The sequence below is a fragment of the Pelecanus crispus genome, chromosome 5 (genome assembly GCF_030463565.1).
Source record: "Pelecanus crispus isolate bPelCri1 chromosome 5, bPelCri1.pri, whole genome shotgun sequence".
In the NCBI taxonomy this organism is placed as follows: domain Eukaryota; kingdom Metazoa; phylum Chordata; class Aves; order Pelecaniformes; family Pelecanidae; genus Pelecanus; species Pelecanus crispus.
In genome coordinates, this window is record NC_134647.1 from 53,079,895 (window position 1) to 53,100,696 (window position 20,802).

The 20,802-nt window shown below is 42.0% G+C and overlaps 1 protein-coding gene across 1 annotated transcript in view; it reads right to left on the reverse strand.

Moving 5' to 3' along the window:
* Positions 1-20,599, reverse strand: part of ABL2 (ABL proto-oncogene 2, non-receptor tyrosine kinase) — a 47,920-nt gene extending 27,321 nt beyond the window's left edge. The window contains exon 1 of the mRNA XM_075710094.1: positions 20,416-20,599. Within this exon, the coding sequence (XP_075566209.1) occupies positions 20,416-20,599 (184 nt within the window). The remainder of the gene's footprint in view (positions 1-20,415) is intronic.
* Between the last annotated feature and the right edge of the window lie 203 nt (positions 20,600-20,802).

Sequence of the window (20,802 nt, forward strand, 5' to 3'; positions counted from 1 at the left end):
GGGCACTTCCCTATTGGAATTCCATGCTGTTGTGACATGTTACTTAACTCCCAAATTTCTTTGAAAAAGTACCCTTGAGGTAAATGACAAGACATGCCTCAGCTCGAGAATTGCTACTCAACAAGCAACAGTGTCCAGAAGCAGGTATGACTAACTTCAGATTGAAAGCTGCTGTACCGTGTAGGCTTCAAATGGGTCTTTCAGCTTAGAAAGCCTTTGTAGAATCTGAAGCTAGTTAATATTTGAAAGTTATTTGAAGGGCCTTTAGAATTAATGACACGTTTCCTGCTCATCTACATCATTGCCAGAAACAGTCTTCCCCTTTGCTTTCAAGCTACTTTAAGCACTTAAAGCCAATATAACTATGGGCTGCTTAGAAGTAACAGCTTCCTGGATAGGTTATAGAACTGAGCAGATGCCAAAACTGTCAAAAACAGTGAGGGAAGTGAGGCAAGGAAAGATGTTTATATGGACATATTATTGCTTTGAGATCTAAGTCTCTTACAGTCTAAAATAAACTGTACAAGCATAACAATGTTAAATTTTTATAAAGCCTGCATGTTCAGTCCCTGAAACACTGAACCACGAGCTGAAATTTAGAAACCTGGAAGCACCCAGCACATTTAAGCTCCTCCAGCAAGGATGCTGAAGCTCCTGCATGAAGGATCAGCAGAGATTCTGGGACAAACATCCCTTAAGGTCATGCTTTCATCATGAACAGTAGATTGCCTGTGCCCCAAAAAAAGAAAAACCTGTGAAGCACCTACACAGACCAAGTGAAGCACCCATGGAGATGAACAGGGCACAAATCCATGACTGAAATACAAAGGTGAGAGCCTGGTGAATATCCCCATGCATTGAGTACAAAGTATTCTTTTTCTCTAAAAAGACCAGTGACTTAAACATGTGGGGTCACATCTCGGGTTCTGAAGCCGGAAAAGCTGAGTAATGGCAAACATCAAATTGTCATGATCAAATACACCAAGCACAATCGGCCCTTAAAAGGACTGACTAATCTAGGTTGGCATGTTCTCTTATTAATGTCAAATGTGACTGTTCAGTAAAACTTCTGTATTGAGAATTGGGTCTAATTAAAATGCAGCAGATACCAGTCTAAGAACTTAATTCTTAATTACTAGAGAAATTGACTAACAGATTTATTCACAGAACTAAGACTCTTTTGGCAGAAATATTGGTCACATAACCCATTTGGTTATCTAACTTTAAGTTCACACCTAGTTCAGCTTGAAGGACAGCCAGCCTTTTCCTTTAGCCATCAGTCTCACTAACTCAATGACAGCAATAAAGAGCTGCTGTTCATGGGCACTGGGTTATAACCAGCTTTTCGTTCAAGGCATACATGTGTGGCATGGTAGAAAGTCATTAAGGCCAAGAACTCAGCAAGCGCTGAAGTAAAATATATGTTAAAAACCCCCACCCTTAAACCAGATAAGAGGTGATCCTATTCTTAGAAACTTGGGGAAGTAACATCTTATGAAGAGATACTGCCTTTGGCCCTTTAAGTGTCTGAGTTAACTCACTACTTAATTTCAAAGATTCTAAAAAGACAAATTTCAGGGGCTTATTTCAGCCTTGCTAAAGAGATACAATGCTGTCTGTGTATAGCCTATTGGATTTTTTTTTTAGTAATCCTAAACCAGATTCATCAAAGCCCTCCCTCAGGCACAAGAGACAAAACCACCAAATTATTTTGCTAAGGTTTTGAGGGTGCGGACTGACCATGCAGCTAAGTGAATGCAGCAGGCAGCTGCTGCCAAATCGGTGGTTGTTCCCCTACTCCCAGCTGCCTCCTTTGCTGCTTCCCGTGTGCTCACACCCATGTTCATCTGATGTGCAGTAAGCTGGGTCAGGAAACCAAACTAGCACTGTAGCGTTTTCTGTCGGTTTAGCTCCCTGGATTGGCTCACCACAGGGCTAGATGAGAACCAGCAAAGGAGAAGCATGGTGGTGGTAGGGACAAGCTTCTCTCTTGACAAGTTTTCATCAGTTTAGCCTTATCATATTGTAATTCAGATGACCAGGATACAAACAGGCTATATCCTGTAAAAGTTTACTTCAAGATTAAGTATTTCCTAGATCAATTTATAACCCTCTCCATCACAGAAAAAAAATAATACAAGTATTCTTACTTTGAAAGTTCCTGGTGAATCTTTTAGAAATTATGTCGTGTGAATATTGTAGATAGATTATTTATAACGGAGTTCATACTACTGGTACTGCTATTGTTGGCCCCATTAAGGGGAAATTACATTAGACACATGCTTTAGCAACAGGACTGAAACTAAGTGACTCACCCAATTAAAATACATGGAATCTAATGATTTTACTTCTAAAGAAAGGGCAGGGCTTCCTATGTAATGACAGGTACAATATAATTATGGGGAAACTGACAGTCTTGGCTTTGTTCTTAATACATGAAGGTGGCTGCTGTAATCTAAGACAAATACATAAAATGCAGGTTGTTCCTTTAAACTGGGGAGGAAAAATATTCAGGTCTGGGTGTGGAGGTCTCAAACCAGTTTTATTGGGCACCTTGCCAATGTTATGAAAGCAGTACATCACGTAAGGGTGGTAGCCTACTCTCAAGGAAAAAGTACAACTGGAAAAATCGGCACGTGCAAAAAAAGGTGCAACTGGGGCAGGGAAAAAGAGGAAGGAGAACTGAGAGCACACTGATAGAGCACAGAAAAACACTATGGTCTATATGAGCATTATTTATGTCTAGAGGGACATGGCATCCACACAGGCTCAGACCACTAGAACTCTACCTCTATAAAGAGGTTAGCATGATCTTGACAACTTGAATGGGGATATGTAGCCCTTACAACCATCATTAGAGACTTAGGAAAAGAAACTTCAAATAACTCCTTACCCTAATTAAGATTTATAAGCTGAGCCTTCTTGCAGCTGTTGATACTCATCTCCTGTTTTTGTCTGGAGATCTGGGGTGGGGATCATTGTGGAGAGTACAGACCCCGGCAGACATGAATGCTAACTGCGCAGCTGTCTTCCGAGGCATGCTGCTGAAAGGACTTGGCATTCCTCCTCAGAGACCAGGCCTGAGATGTGCAGTCATATTTTTTCAGATTTAAAATTGCATGAGTGCTAACATACAAAGTTGAGAGTGAACACGTCATCCAGTGATGTGCCTGTTCTTTTACACAAGAGGCAGTCGGGAAACAGCAGCATGAGTATCTCATCCCAAACAGTGAAGTTTTTCTAAATCTAGAGAATTGCTCTCTGGGGGTTGAATTGTTCTCCAGCCTTGTGACAAGATGCAATGGTATTTTTCCAATGAGGATACGAATTCTAGTAAGATTTATTTCCAAACCCTCTAGTAGGTAACCGTCCAGCCTGCTCAGATGTCTACAACTAAACAATAAGATCCACAATTTTTGCTGAAACACTTTGTTAGTAATTTAAGAAGAAATGTATCAGATCCCAGGCTTCTGCTGAGGCTGTACCTGTTTTGTGGGTGACTACCCTCACTAGCGCAAACCATGCTGCACCCTTCACTAGCAGTAAATGCTTATTCTCGCATGCATTAAATTCACAGCCTACAGAACATTCTCATTCAGGGCATGCTAATATTATGACTTGATACTACATGGGATATTTTTGTAGCACTTGATGTATCGAGTGCCTCAGTTTTGATATTTTATTCTCTTGACAGTCCTACAGAGTAGGATGAAATTTGTACTACGCAGAAGAAAGTCTAAAGCAAAGAAACAAAGTCATTTGCTAAATATCAGACTGGAAGCTATGGCAGAGCAGGACTCCAACTGGTGTTGATCAGCCATCCTTCCTAAAGTGCAATACTTAGAGCTTTCATTACAAAATCCTTACAGTATCTCTCTAATGAGTAACACTTTCAATACAAAGACATACAACACTTTGAAAACAGCTACTGTCTCAACTTACTGACGTTCTCTAAACAAAAACTCCTACACTTCCTCACGCTAATGAAGTAGGATTAAAACAAGCAGCTTTAAGTTCAAGCATCAAAACAGGGAAGAAAATCTGCCACAGGGCAAAGCACAATTGAAAGCCTCTAGAGTCAAACTTAGAAAAGAAAGCATGGTCCTGTGGTGCGGCCTTAGTAATTCTGCTGGAGACCTGTTGCATAAACTGTCTTGTGTACTCATGCATCTCATCTGTACAATAAAACACTGTCTTCCTTGTACAAACTTACTACCCTACCAGTGGGTGGAAAAAAAAAAAATAGCTAACTAAATAGCATTAGCTATTAGAAAATAGTTTTCTGAACTGCAGGGATTTTTTTGTCAATACCTCAATTTTTTAATGTTTAAACAAAGATGGTACCTTCATGGCGGGAAACCATTTTCTTCAGTTCCTGCATGTCTGCATTCCTGGTTTTAGAGCTGGCATCCTTTGTCTGTCAGCAAAGGCAAGGAACTGGGGAACAAACTGTTTCACCAAGAGCACAGAGTCGCATAGGAAGACACCGTGCTAATAGGGCAAGAAGGAAGGGCCTACTCAAGAAAGCAATAAAACATGAGGGAAAAACCACAGGCAAATTAAGTTATGCAAACAATAGGAAGGATAAAAAGCACAGAAGAAACAGAAGGTCCTGTACACTGAACAACACAGAAAGGAACTGCAGGTGCAGAAAGCAGACTTAAAGCAAGGAAAAGTAGAACAGCAGTATATAATAGAAGATACCCACAGCACAGGGCTGAAAGTTATATAGGAAAGGAACAGAAAAACAGAAAGACTACACTAAGCTGCTTTGCTATGATTTTACCTGTCTCATTTTCAGATCAGATATGGCTCAAAATAAAGACACAGGCAGCTGAGTAAGAATGCTAAATACTCATAGGAAAGGAAACAGTTGTTCTTCCTAACTTGTCACCAGCACCAATTCCTGGACATTCAATTCTGTTTCCCTCCAAGCTTCAGACAACCTCACTTCACATGGCATTCACCATGGAATGACACTTCCCAGCACACAGGATCATTATCTAATTTCTAAAAGCACAAGAGCAATCCCTGGAAGGGTAACCTTCAGTTTGGTGATATGAAGCACCGCTGTACCAGAGCAGTTTATACACTAAAGCCTGCTTCTCTATTAACAAACCAAGATGCTGCTTCTATAAATGCTTCTATGGTTTCAAAAGTTACAAGACCACCTCCCTGTAGGCTCAGGCAGTGGAGCACAGGGGCTAACCATGTGATGAAGAGTGCTTTAATCTTTCTGTAAGAGGAAATAATGGATGGGTGGATGTAACAAAGCCAGATGCCAAAGCCTGAAATGCACACAACATCTCAACCTCGTAAGAAATTAGAAAAGTGCAGGGGAGGAGAAAAAAAGGACAGCTACGGCATACCAGAAGCCATGTCTGTGCTTTTACATGACAGTATGCAAGATAGGAAGTCTGTCCTGGTTGTATTTTAAACAGATTTTCATATCTCCTTTCTGGTAATCTCTTTTAGGACTGATTAATGTGTTTCTTTCAATGTGGCCTTTCACTGACTAGTATTAAAGGGAATAAGTGACTTTTAGAAAAACACAGATGCATCCCAATTTAGTGTAACAACTACCCCACAGCTGAGCAGTCAATGACAAACACCACAGTAGTGTCAGGCTATCTTATTTTTTTCTAATTACATGCCTAAACCCTAAACACTAGGTTTAGGATCTCTTTGCAGAGATCCTGTCTCCCAGCCAACAACCCAACTGCACAAATGCTTACTGCAATTCACTCTTTTGTTTGTACTGCTCTACTGCTAAACAACCACACACAGTATACTAAAGTTCTCTATCTGTTGCTAATTCACGGTAGCTTCAGCCTCTTTATGGAAGCTTGATCGATAACATTCAGCAAAGCACAGTGCTTTGAGCTTCTATTTCAAGGCAAGTCAAACAATTAACACAAACACTAACCTTTTTTCAGACCTATTACCATGCCACAAGTGTTTTGAAGTGCAGGCTAGAACCGCAACAAACACGTTTCTCTAACAGCCTAAAGACAAAAAAGTATGACTGAACATTTAGCCTGCAGACAGCTTTTCTGTGTTTGTTTATCCAAAAGTCAAGTCTAAACATCTTCATAAAACAAGCAAGCATTATTGCCATTTTACAGATGAGAAGTGCACAGAAGCAATAAGAAGTGAATCTTAATTTGAGGGCTCAGATTACCTAGCACAAGTATCAAATTTAATGTCTGTTCATGCATGAAAGGTTGCCTGCATACTTACACATAAACAAGTTGGAAAACCTCTCTTACTGGCAGATGAAGTTATCTAGGATAAAGCCTAACAGAAACAAAACAACTAAAAAGGAAGCAGTTCAGCTCTTAAAGGCAAAAGCAAAATAAACACATATTCCCTTAAATTTTAAGACAGCTGCATCTGCCTTTTGATATGTGGACCTTGCCTGCGTTCATAAACCAACAGGTACTTAAAACACTCTTCACTGTAACACAGTAATGGTGAAAAAAAAACCCTCCACTTTTCCTGAAAGAAAAACCTGTTAGCAATGGATAAATCAAGTCAAAGCATTGTAGCACCCTCTCGTGGTAGGCTGGAAAATCATGTTCTCCATAAGCAGCTGCAATTGATCCTTTTACCTTCTTTCTTTAAAATTCACACAGCCTCCTGTGTGCTGCCCAGCATGAGGCTGTGCTCTTTCATACTCACCTGCTCCCCGCTGACAATGCAGTGCATGTTTCAAAGCCTGCCTCCCTGCTCGAACATTACAAGGTGAGCTTTGTGTGGAGAGGGGAAAGCTAAAGAAAGTAGAAGGGCTGTCTAAGAGGTTCCTTATAGTTAAGTGCTGTTCTTGTTCAGGAACAAAATACTTACTGGCAATGCCTCACGCAAGTCAGCTGCAGTGTAGTTCTGTAACAGCTGATGCACAACAGAAAACATGCTAATAATCAGCACCTGGGGAAACCATTCCCCCATAAAGCAAGTAAACTAGCACAGCTCACCTGAGTCTACACAGCCTGTAATTATGTTGCCTTACAGCATGCCAGTTTCCATAGCCCACAACGCAAGTGAGTATAATACCAGGGCTAAGTCCATCCACCTGTGGCTCAGCAGGTACTGAGGGGCCAGCTGAGCACTACTCTAGAGCTAGGCTGCACCTAGAAGCAGTTATATGCTTTGCCACTAACCCCCAAAATGAGAAAACCATTTTATTTAGCAGAAACACTAACAAGGCACACAGAAAAAGTCATTGCACCTCTACCAGCATGGTGCAAGCTCATGTGTTGCCAGAAAGACACATACCAAGTGTCTTATTCAAATTTAGCTTAACCATTTGACAAAAAATAGATGGAAGATATACAGACTTATTCACATCAAAATAAGAAAGAATTAGAATTTCTGTACGAGACTACAGACAAGCTTAGCTTTGACAGACTTAACCATGTGGCCTATTTCAACTTCTCAAAGCATATCTGTACTTCTGACTAGGTGCTAAAGTGCAGGAATTACCATGCAATTAAATTACTGTGACTTAGAAGGCAGTGCCCTCTTTAAACATTCTACACCTAAAGAAGTTAAATGTATTTAATTATGATGATCTAAAAACAGAGAATGAAAACATTTTCTGACAAAACAGATTTAGTACTGTTATGACAAAAGGAAGAATTAAACCTGCTAGACTGCTGTTTCACAGGATAGGCATGGCAGGCTATTCAAATCGCCATTTGAGCACCTAGTGATTTTGCGCATTAATCCTAAGCCATTTAATGCACCTCTAGAAGAAAAAATTATGTGGGCTAGTTGTTCTTCTATAGTTCATATCAGACTTACATTTATTAGATTACTCAAAAAAATATGTTTCTTCTAACATGAAAAATCAGCTCCTTCCTCACAGCTATGTTGCAAACCTTAATATCCACAATTTTTTAAGATCCTGAAGAAAAAACCTAAATATAACTTGAAATACTAGCACCGCAAGACACTATATACCATTTTTCCTATCTATTCTAAGGATCTTCTCTGGACAGAGCCTTGTTAATCTGATAAAGCACCTCTGCTTTCTCTGTTTACTCTTGGAATTAAAAAAAAAAAGCCACAAAACAAAATTAAGTAAAACCAACAAATATCATCCTGAATAACAAGCATACAATTTATGATTAGTGGAAAAGTATTTTGCTGTGCTTCACTGAGTGACTGGGTCAGAGCACAGGTTTCTCACTGGTATCAATTACAAAAGCACTGTTCATCCCTCCCCAAGCTGTGTATGTCTCCCTGCCTCAAAAAAAAAAAAGACAAAACCTACCAAAATCCCACTCATCTTCCTAGTCAGGAGAAAGCGCAAGAATTCTCTGGGGCCTGCAGAGGGCTGGCTCTCACTATTTATATATGTTACTGCCACAAATGATAAAGCCCATCATGGCTTACTTGATGCCAATCCAGTCAGTAAAAAAGCAGGTTTGAAAACAAAATAGAATTGAGTGATATCACCACAAAGTGATGAAAGAAACAACTTCAAGAGCATCTGTTCAAGGTCTTGCCTATACCACAGCCTTTATGCTTTGATCAAGGTGCCGTTCTAAGAGTAACTTTACCAGGACTCAACTCTATTAATATCACAGAATCATAGAATTGTTTAGGTTAGAAAAGACTTTTAAGATCATCCAGTCGAACCATTAACCTAACATTACCAAGTCCACCACTAAACCAATTAAGGGTAGAGTAGCAAGTTCATGTTTCCTGGCTTGGTGGCTGGATTATTTTTAATGAAAGTAAAAACTACAAATCATTAAGGTTGGAAAGGACCTCTAAGATCATCAGTCCAACTATCAACCCTACACCACAATGTCCGCTAAACCATGTCCCAAAGTGCCATGTCTACCCGTTTTTTGAACACTTCCAGGGATGGTGACTCCACCACCTCTCTGGGCAGCCTGTTCCAATGCTTGACTACACTTTCCATGAAGAATTTTTTCCTAATATCCAATCTAAACCTCCCCTGATACAGCTTGAGCCCATTTCCTCTCATCCTATCACTAGCTACTTGGGAGAAGAGACCAACACCCACCTCACTACAACCTCCTTTCAGGTAGTTGTAGAGAGCGATAAGGTCTCCCCTCAGCCTCCTCTTCTCCAGGCTAAACAATCCCAGTTCCCTCAGCCGCTCCTCAGAAGACTTGCTCTCTAGACCCTTCATCAGCTTCATTGCCCTTCTCTGGACACGCTCCAGCAACTCAATGTCTTTCTTGTATTGAGGGGTCCAAAACTGGACACAGCATTCCAGGTGCGGCCTCACCAGTGCTGAGTACAGGGGGACAATCACTTCCCTGTTCCTGCTGGCCACACTATTCCTGATACAAGCCAGGATGCTGTTGGCCTTCTTGGCCACCTGGCCACACTGCTGGCTCATGTTCAGCTGGCTGTCAGCCAACACCCCCAGGTCCTTTTCCTCCAGGCAGCTTTCCAGCCACTCTTCCCCAAGCCTGCAGTGCTGCAGAGTATCAACAATATTCTAAAGAGCATACCTATGACATTCAGCAATTTAAAGTTCAGGTTTGAAGAACTTGCTATTTTAACTTTATTATCTTAAATCTGACCCTGAGAGCTGCCAACTCTTAGACTGATTTTTTTTTTTTTTTTTTTTCTGGTTTATAGATGAAAAGATAAAAGACTTAATTTACAGGGGAAAAAGAAGCACAAATCAGCTCTCAGACAGAGGACACTGTTTCTCTTTCACTTGTAGTGAAGTGAACCATGGACATAAAGAAAGCGTTACAATTAAAACCTGTGTTCTAAAAGAAAACTGCACTAAACACAAACAGTGAGTAAGTCCATGCTTACGCAATCCAGCTCAGGCTAGTATAAGCTTGAGTTCTGCTGCACCCAGTTACTTAATGGAGGAAAGAAGCTATGCCACTATTTCAAAAGACCTTCAAGGTTATTCACCTCCTAGATAGAATCATAGAATCGTTTAGGTTGGAAAAGACTTTTAAGATCATCCAGTCGAACCATTAACCTAAAACTACCAAGTCCACCACTAAACCAATTAAGGGTAGAGTAATAATTTCATGTTTCCTGGCTTGGTGGCTGGATTATTTTTTAATGAAAGTAAAAACTACAAATCATTAAGGTTGGAAAGGACCTCTAAGATCATCAGTCCAACTATCAACCCAACACCACAATGTCTGCTAAACCATGTCCCAAAGTGCCACGTCTACCCGTTTTTTGAACACTTCCAGGGATGGTGACTCCACCACCTCTCTGGGCAGCCTGTTCCAATGCTTGACTACACTTTCCATGAAGAATTTTTTCCTAATATCCAATCTAAACCTCCCCTGATACAGCTTGAGCCCATTTCCTCTCATCCTATCACTAGCTACTTGGGAGAAGAGACCAACACCCACCTCACTACAACCTCCTTTCAGGTAGTTGTAGAGAGCGATAAGGTCTCCCCTCAGCCTCCTCTTCTCCAGGCTAAACAATCCCAGTTCCCTCAGCCGCTCCTCAGAAGACTTGCTCTCTAGACCCTTCATCAGCTTCATTGCCCTTCTCTGGACACGCTCCAGCAACTCAATGTCTTTCTTGTATTGAGGGGTCCAAAACTGGACACAGTGTTCCAGATGCGGCCTCACTAGCGCCGAGTACAGGTGCACAATCACTTCCCTGTTCCTGCTGGCCACACTATTCCTGATACAAGCCAGGATGCTGTTGACCTTCTTGGCCACCTGGCCACACTGCTGGCTCATGTTCAGCCGGCTGTCAACCAATACCCCCAGGTCCTTTTCGGCCAGGCAGCTTTCCAACCACTCCTTCCCAAGCTTGTAGCATTGCATGGGGTTGTTGTGATCTGGCACTTGGGCTTGTAGAACCTCATACAGCTGGCCTCAGCCCATCAATCCAGCCTGTCCAGGTCTCTCTGCAGGGCCATCCTACCCTCAAGCTGATCAACACTCCCACCCAGTTTGGTGTCATCTGCAAACTTACTGAGGGCGCACTCAATCCCCTCATCCAGATCGTTGATAAAGATATTAAACAAGACTGGCCCCAAAACTGAGCCCTGGGGAACACCGCTTGTGACCAGTCACCAACTGGATTTAACTCCATTCACCACAACTCTCTGGGCTTGGCCAGGCAGCCAGTTTTCTACACAGCGAAGAGTACACCTGCCCAGGCCAAGTGCCGCCAGCTTCCCTAGGAGAATGCTGTGGGAGACGGTGTCAAAGGCTTTGCTAAAGTCCAGGTAGATGACATCCACAGCCTTTCCCTTATCCACTAGGCGGGTCACCAGGGCATAGAAGGAGATCACGTTGGTCAAGCAGGAGCCGTCTTTCATGAACCCATGTTGGCTGGGCCTGATCCCCTGGTTGACCTGCACATGAGCGTACGCAAGATGAACTGCTCCATAATCTTCCCTGGCACCGGGGTCAGGCTGATGATGAAAGACAACATAACTTGTATCATTTTAAAAAAAAGTTTGCATAAACAGACTTTTTTTATTGCTAAACAGTCACCATAGTTTCATTAATTGGCAAGTTCTGACATACTAGATTGCTGGACTAGAAATAACACTTTAAAATTATTTAGTTTTTAATCCCTTCAAGGCTAACCTAAATAATTTTTCCAGTTTTCTTCTATTATTAAGTAAATTCCAGAGATACTGGTATAGCTGTATTTCATCTCTACTCTGCTCTTGGCTCTTCTAAACAGCAACAGAAAATTGATATTCTCATCAGTTGCACAGCCTCCCACAGGTTTCTGAATAGTAGCAGTAAAACTGAACAGTCTTGTTAACTCTGTGACACTGCTGGTTAGCAAAATGAACCCTAAGCAGCAAAGGCTTTGAAATAATCTTGAGAAACTGAGTTGACCGTGTAAGCTAAGGAAGGCCTCATTATATTAATTTATACTCCAGCTTGGGTTTGAAGGGTTATCTTCACAATCCAGGGGCTACAAAATTAGAAAGTACCAATGTTTTCATTTTTTGTCTAGAAAACAGATCCATACTCTGTAAACACCTTTTAGACCCCTGATCTTTAGGGTAAATGTAGGAGGTAATACTAATTAATCTTCGTGGATATGACAATATTCAAACAAGCTTCTAGGCTAGGCCATGTTGGAATGTACATAGATTTGTGACGAGGAAGTGTTTCTTCACTTTGCAATTCCTGTATGTTTTGGTATCTACTGTACAGGCACACTACTCTCTACAGTCAACTTTTCCAAAAATTATGGGTCTAACTGAACACGGAACCTGAAAAACCGCAACACTTCATGACCTATGCTATACACCACCACCATAATAGCTAATACTAGTATCATTTCTTTCAACCAGAAGCAAGCCTGACACCTGTTTCAAAATTAGCCATGGTGCTGAGCACACTTAACCTGCAACAAAAGTGATTATTGGTATCTTATGCCAACCCACTGAAAATCCCACACGTGAACTCTAAAGAGTGTATATGTGTATTCACTGCTCAATTGTACTTGATTCTACCTCTGGTAAGAAGGAAACAGGAGGAGAAGATCTTGTTGGTGGGTTTTTCCTTCCCAAAATGAACAGTCCTGCAAATTAATATTTGGTTGTGCTCCAGGAGCTTGGAACTCCTCATCTTTTTGTGTCTGATACCAGTCATCTGCTATGTCAGCCCTGAATCGGTCAGGCAGTTGGACTAGATGATTGTTGTAGGTCCCTTCCAACTGAAATAGTCTATTCTGTTCTGTGTGGTGAATCCCCACAACTGGTATGCTGCCCATTACAGGGACATCGGTCAGTAATCCACTTCTAACTTATCATACATACATCAGTTTAGAAGGCCCACCTGTCTCATTCAACAATTATTAAACATACCCAAGACTGTATTTTAAAACATTATCTCCAAAGCTGAACAGCTGAAATACAAATCTCCAGTGTACCGAAACACACTATTAGGGAAAAGCTGCAAGATCATCTTTTACCCTTTCTCTTTTTCCAGTCTTTCCTTATTCCCATTCTTTCCTCTCCAGCATTACCTGTCTTCCTGGAGATACTCTTCTCCATATACATGTTCATCCTACATATTCTAGTTGAGATGATGACAAATAGGAACAGCAGAGATATCCTTGATGCTTTGTTCTTGGGATTATCGTAGGAGAAAGGAAGGAAAACAGACTGGGAGGTGCATAGGGTCACAAATCCAGAATGTTCTCATCCTCCTACCCCCTAATTTGATTCCTAATTTGACCCCAACAGCAGCAGGAGATGGTTCCTATGCCTTTGCCATATATAGCTTATAACAAGAAGAAGCTACTTCAGTTTCACTTTAGTATTAAATAACAACAACTGCAACAACAACAAAGAAAACAAACCAGGAAAGAACCCAAAATCCAAACAAGTAGTATTATCAAATTAAAGGATGTGGGGATGCAGAACTGTCCTATAGAAAATGAGTTTTCCTTCATTGAAGAGCTACTTTCTTACATAATTGTAGTCCCAATTCTCACATCACTATTGTCATAGAATACTTTCAAATCAACATATGTGAAGCTCCAAGTTTATTAACACATGTAATTATTTTTAATGGAAGTATCACAGTAACATTAAGATCCTAAGGACAATGTTTGGGAGGGAAGGACAGGAGAAGAGGAAAGGAATTTCTTTAAAAAGTTCAGTCTTAAAAGAAATATGTTTAAATGCCCTTTAAAGACCATAGAAGATTGAAATAAAACCAATTCGATTATTAGTGAAGTATTTCTGTGCATCTTTGTCTCCCTGTCAAAAAAGGCAAAATTATCTTTGGGCTGTTTTTTGGAATTCCCATGCTGATTTAGCTGACGCCGAAAGCCACCTATTAAAAAGTTAATTTACACACAGTTGCAGATAAGTAATTGTATTGGGAGATGCACACATCTTTACAGAAAGCCCACAAAGCACATGAAACTTCCTAAGCAGATATGGGTAATATAACTAAGCTTTGTTGTTGTGGTTTACAGTGTTACCAACAGGAAGCCTCAATGGCTTTGTAACAGTCACTTATTCTAGAGAGAATAATCTCTACGGATAATACCAAGATCAGCCTTTAAAATAAAGTATTTCATAACCACAAAACCAGAGAAATGTCAGGGATGATGCAGTAATGGTGAGAGAACCATTACTTCAGACCCAACAAGTCAACTGTATTACCCCACTCAGGGCAAGCTTTTGTTTCTTTCCTGCTGTGTTGAGGGAGAGACTGCTGGTGGTCCAGGCAACTATGAGAAATATTTCTTTACCAGTAAATACTCTTCTGAATGCTGTTAAGAAGGAATCTGTATGCCTACTTTGCAGATTGACCTGCAAAGCCAGTCAAGGGGCCATTTGCACTACAGCTACCAAGCTTTGCATCGTTCCTAATTACATACTGTTGAAAGAACTACTAACCATTTGGCAAGCAGTGATTTAGGATATCGGATTCTGAAACAGTTATAATGTAGGTGAGGCTTTAGTCTGTGGTCATCCATCCTATTGTAGGTGAGGCTTTAGTCTGTGGTCATCCATCCTTAGCTTTTTGAAATACAACCAGGTGAAAATGAACTTGGCAAGTCACTAAACAACCTAACTGTATTACTTTTAATAACTTTCACATGCACCGCTACTGGAATAAGTATTAACTGCTGTTTCTTGTTTTATATTAGTCAGATTTTAACATAGTTTCTTGTGAGTGTGAACTAGTCAGCTGTCAGCAGTATTTAGAAGACAGTTTACAGATAATAAGTATGCTGGAATCATTACGTTGTGACAACTAAGAGAAATGGGCTAGAATAAATCACGCTAACGATCACCTAGCTTTATCTACAAAACAAAGATCTAAAAAGTATGATTTGACTTCAGCAAGGACTGGCCTGCTTTAAGAACAAACATGACATATGCTGAAGTAAGTGGGTCACAGAACAGGTCACTTCTCCTGAACACCAGTGAAAACATGGTTTCAAGCCAACTGTCCTAGAATCTGTAATTAGTACCAGCCATAAAATATTCCTGAAGCCAACCCTGCTACAGCATCTCCAGGAGATAGTCCAACTATCTTCCAGCTGTAATTATCTGAACTGACAGTCCTGCTAGATTAAAAAAGATTATTTAAGCCACTTGTGACAATTTGCTTTTGTGTCCAATAGCTTACTCGTTCACTTTCCACCGATTTGTTCACTTGGCCATGTCCCTATTTCCAAAAAAAAAAAAAATCCCACAATTTTTTTTTGCAAAACATTGCACTTGCAAGCAATAGCAAGTTTGTGAAATATTGCTAGAACAACTTGTACCACACCATCTGCTACATGTGGAGAACTGAGAAATCAGAGATCTGTCTCAGCTTTGAAATTTGATTGTTAGTTCTGACTAACATCTTTTGAAGTAACTTCATTTCAGTCTTACCTTCTTCAGACTAGGTTCCCCTGTCTATGTGAAAAGTACATAGGAAATATACATACGGCACAAATTACAACAGATTGGTAGTCTGTGTTATATTGTCCCTTCCATCGAGTTGGTGGAGTCCTCTCATTGGTGAAATACAGTATGCAAAAATCCCAACATAAGACAAGGTGTAAAAATGAGTATTGAATGCAACTGAATCTGCAGGAATAATTTAGATATCATGGAGAATGATGCAATAGACAACATGCCTATAATTTCATGTTCTACAGGAGATGTTCCTCTAGACACTTAGCTGAACTATCCTTTATTCCCCAAATAATTAGTTAAGAGTTATTTATACATTATGGTCCCACAAGATATCTGATTTACAGTACAAAGAGTCAGGCACTGAATACAGTGATTATATTCCATCTGCACAGGGCATTTACTGACAGAAAAGTCTGCAGGCAAGTAGCTCTGGCCCGAGCCTGCTGCATTTCACTGGGATGAAAAATAAAGAACATTTTAGGCAGCCCACAAAGTGCAGTTGTTAAACTGACCCTATTTTCTCTCCTTCTTTCCATTTTCCTGTATCCAGCCCTTCAGTTTCACTGAATTTCAAAGGGATAGTGTTATTTATGCTTCTTCCTATTTTAGAATGTTTTTGTCATGTGGCATAGCACTCCAACTGCCTTAGGGGAGCTTTAATGATAATTTTATTTTTAAAAGTATAGGCTTATCTTGCCTGACCTTGATGCACATAGTAAAAGGTTGCTAAACTCCTCCTCTAGAAAACAAAACAGGGAACAAATGTCCTGCACTTGCTGGATCAAAGGCTCAAGTGTGGCAGAGCCTTCCACTACCCCAAAATATATCACCAAGGCAACTGTAGCAGTATTGCAAACAGGTATTGCAAAGGCTTCCTAGCCAGGATTTAAATAATCTGATTTTCCTGCAGTATGTTTCTACAATACTCAGCTAGTCTTTTCAGAGATGAAAAGCATACTAACACCATTCCAAAGAGTATCTTGGTACAGTAGGTGGTTACCACTGCTCTTCAGAAAGAAAATTAGAGCATGTCACTGTTCAAAGGTTATACGAGGAGCCAAGTAGAGCCCATGCAACTTGGAAGTTGTTGGTTGTCATCAGTTGTATCCCTTCCTTCAGACAAACTACTGAAAGGATAAGGAGATAACCTACTTCCCTGATCTATCCCCTGTTCCTTCTCTGAAAGGGAAAGCAAGCTCATCCTGTAATGGCACCAAGTACTACTTATCTTTTCTGGTTGCACTGAACTGTAAGAATTTGGTCATAACTAGTGTTCACTACAGCTTCTCCCTCTTGAGTTGTTGTCCCTGTGGTACTGGTTAACTCTGATGCAGTGTATGTGGGAACACCAGTGTTTGAATAATCCTTCTGTTTACACTCTTCCTTTCTAGTACATTACTAGCAACCAACATGCTTGATGGTCCATTGCTTGCTTTTATAAGTCACAGATTACATGCTAGGAATGCTCGCAGTGGGGGACTTTGAAGGGCTAATTGCAAAAGGCTGCAAAATCCACAACTATCTTTTGCATCTTGGAGAACTCTGCTCCATGGCTGACAAATCACATCAGTACATCAGCTTGCTTAGGACTTTTCTGCTCAACTATAGAGCAGTGCTCACAGAATTCAATACTGTGATGACCTGAAGCCCTCAGGAGTCTAGGTGTCTGTTCTCATGGCAGAAGAGCGGGATGCCACAATACAGATTTCCCTGTTCTTTCCATAAAGCAGAAAACATCTTCAAATTCCTTGCTTCTTCCAAAAATACATCCTGAAGGTAGGTAGTGCCTGTATACCTGTAGTGCTCCTCCTACACAACTGTACACAGCAAATATGCTTGCGATAAACTGTTCAATCAATCTCTCGATTTTTCAAGGGCAACTACACTTCAAGTTAGTTGTGTAAAAATGTTCTTGTCTCAGGTTTTTGGTAGCCTAGCATAAGAGATTCTACACTTTATTGATTTGACACAATCTGTCCTTCAAAATCCTGTAGCAAAATGGGTCTGAGGCTGAAAACATCGTTTACTTCCATCCTTTTCATAAACAATCCAGAAGAAGCAAACCCTCAAAATGAACTTTGGCATGAGTACTTAGTAAGGTTCACATCGTTCCTGGCAGAGTATAGTATGAAATCTGCCAACATGAACCAAGGCAGAGATTTATACCTGTCAGGGTCTAGCACCAGTCAACAGGTTGTCTTACTCGTACCAATGAACGTATCAAAGAAAGCCAAGGAAGGTAGATAATCCAGGCTCATCCTTAGACCGGCTGGTTTAGTCAGTGGTCCAAGACTACTAGCCCATAATCCTGTGCTTTTTCCACCACTTCTCATACACTGAGAATACATATCCTAGAGACAGGATGGAAGGATCAGGTTTGAAAGAAATTACTAGAAAAGAGGAATGTGGATCAAGTAGTATCACCAGCAACCACAGCATCTCAGCGAAAGAAGCATAGCACTTAAAGAAAGCTAGTAGAAAGCCAGGTTAAGTAAAACAGGAGAACAAGGTCAGTAAATGAAAAATAAGAATTTCTATTCTTATTGAAAAAGAGAGAGAGAGAAAAAGCATTCCGTCAGACAAGAGGAGTCAGGATCACAAGAACACAGTTTCTCTGAGAAAGCAAGTGAACTCCAGATTCAGGAACATGACAAAAATCTTTGGTTACCACCCCAAGACAAGTATTTAAATAGGCACCCAACTTCAACTAGCATTTGCTATAGATTATTAATAGCGAGTTGTTCACTCATTTCTAGTAAAATGTGCATATACTCAGGGAACAATTTAACATGGCTGAGGTATTCACCACGATGGGATGGGAGTTTGAAGCCTGCCCTGAAACTCTCAAAAACTGGATTGCCAAAAAGCCCCACCCCTTTTACATAATCTAAAAAAATAAAAAGCTGTATCTGATTTTTAATAGACATATCGTCCTTTACAGTGTGCAAAGAAAATAACAGAAGCAACAAAAACCTAAGTAAAATGATATTCATTACCTTACTGCTGAAGCGGATAACCTAAGCAACACAAACAGTAATTATTTTAAAAGATACAGTTGCTGTTATCAGAGAGAAATGTTCTTTTCATATGCCACTGAACAGTTTTATTCAGAGCATGCTGGCTTTCTAGACTCATTCTTGTTTCTAGGTTTAGGGAAGACAGAGCAGAAGGGCTGGCAGAGCACATAATTTGTCTGTTTGGTGTGCATGCATGCTTAAGGAAGCTTTTTCTCTCCTTTTCCCTGCCACTACATGTAAATAATTCTCCCTACCTTCTACCTTTAAAATTCAGTAAGGCAGAGGGAGGAGCTAGAATGATTTGTTCAGGATGCTGAACTAAATTACTACTAAAACATGCAGCAATAAATGAAAAGATGCGCTTGAGTCAGTCTCAACTGTGTTATTCTGAAGTAACTACATGTCCCCGCATGCTGTACCGTACTTCCCACAAACGTCCTTTCTGTCCTTGCTTGGTAAGAGCAAGAACCAAACAGTCATCTTGGTACCAAAACACTACAAGACAGACAGTTTGTCATTAGCAGGAGTGCTCTTGCCTGCTAAGTCACCCTTAGCACTCTATACAGCAATTTTGCTCTGCTGCTAAAGGCTTAGACTTCAGCATACTGAAAGAAGCAGTGTACATGCGTAACTTCTGAGGTCTGCTCCTAACATTGTGAATTGACAGTATTAGTCTATTTTACAGTAAAGATTCTGCCAAAGTGCCTTTTAAAGTACAAAAATACAAAGACAACAAAGTAAAACACGAAGTTGATGATACCACAGTTGAAAGATGCAATAAAATAGTAATCCTTAGTTTTAATTGTAGTAATAGTGGGTCACGCGTTTCAGCAAGCACCGAGTTCTGTTTTGGTTTTAAAGTTGATACTGCTCCCTGAACTCAAAAGCTGTGACAACACTGAGATTTTAAGAACCAGATTTAGTGCTGCGCTCTTGTTTTGATAGATACTTACGTGTCAGCAGTCACAGCAGATGATATTTACATTTAGACTGCTGGTCGCATGTTCCTTAATCTTTTTGCCTCTGCTCATTCTATTGAGCAAAAGAAAATATGTATTGTCAGAAGCAGCCTTGCTCTATAAACACTGACATCTCTCTCCACTGGAAGCCAAACCAGCCAAGCTCTCCATAGCAGATACAGTTCTTTAGGATTAGAGATGCATCCACGCATCTACTCTCAGCACGCTTGTCAAGGCAGGCAGGTTTCAGCTGATCGTACCTTCCAAAACTTGTGCATTATATTGAGATGTTGCCAAACAGATATAATAAATTTAAAAAACCATAGTTACAAAGGGGCCTTTGAAGTTGTGGGCTCCTCCTAAGAGAGATTACAGAAACTAATCATGTTACATTAAACATTTCCGGTATCATTTTACAGCAATAAGAATAAAAGTGGACAGGCAAAAACTTCAACTGAGACTCAGATGGCAGCTATAACAGCCCAGTCAAAACAAAATCGTTTGCTCTGTCAGGAGCTATACAGCCACAGAGACTTATAGATCTAGAAGGTGCAACTTATAAGCGCTTCAGTAAACAGAAAGACAAAGCACATGTACCGTTCACCTTTGTAAACAAAAGCAGAGCTGGGAGCCGCTGCGGTGACAGCTACCAAGCGCTGCAAGTTTGGATTCCCGCTGGTGTCACCTCGCTCCTGCTGCGGATGGCGGGGAGTCGCCGTCCCCAGCGCCGGGGGAAGTTTCCCCGGCCCCGGGCTCGCTGCCGGGCTCCGGGCTGGGCCAGGATAAGCATCCCCCGGGACGTGGCAGCGGCGGCAGGGGCTGCCCCGCTCTCCCCGCCTGCAAGAGGCGCCGCTCCTCTCCCCGGCAATTCCCGCAACTCTCCCCTCCCCCAGTGAAACCAACAACAACAAAAGAGGGAGGGGAGGAAGGGCGATCCCGGCCCTTTCCCCCGAGCCCCCCACCCGACCCTCCGGCGGGGGGCGAGCGCAGGCGGGCGGGCGCCCCCCGGCCCCGGCCCCTCCCGCCCGGCGGCGCGGCCCCCGGCCCGGCCCCTCACCGTGCTGGGTGAAGATATTGAAGCCTCCCTCGGCGGTGCGCCCGGCCGCCTCCCGCCGGCGTCCCGCCGGCCTGGCCGCGCTGCTCCCCCGCAGTCCCCGCGGCTGCTGCTGCTGCTGAGGCGGCGGCTGCTGCTGCTGGAGCCCGGCGCCCGGCTCCCCGACGCGGCCCACCTGCTGCCCCATCGCCGCGCTGCCGGCCGCGGCCCGCGCTCACATGCCGCCGCCGCCGCCGCCGCCGCCGCCGCTCCCCGGCCCGGCAGGCGGCCTCCCGCTCCTCCCCCCGGCGCGGCCCGGCGGCTCCCGCCCGCCTCGCCGCCCCCGCCGGCCCCCGCGGCGCTCCGGCCTGGGACTCACGGACTCGCCCCCTCAGCCCCCGCCGCCATCTT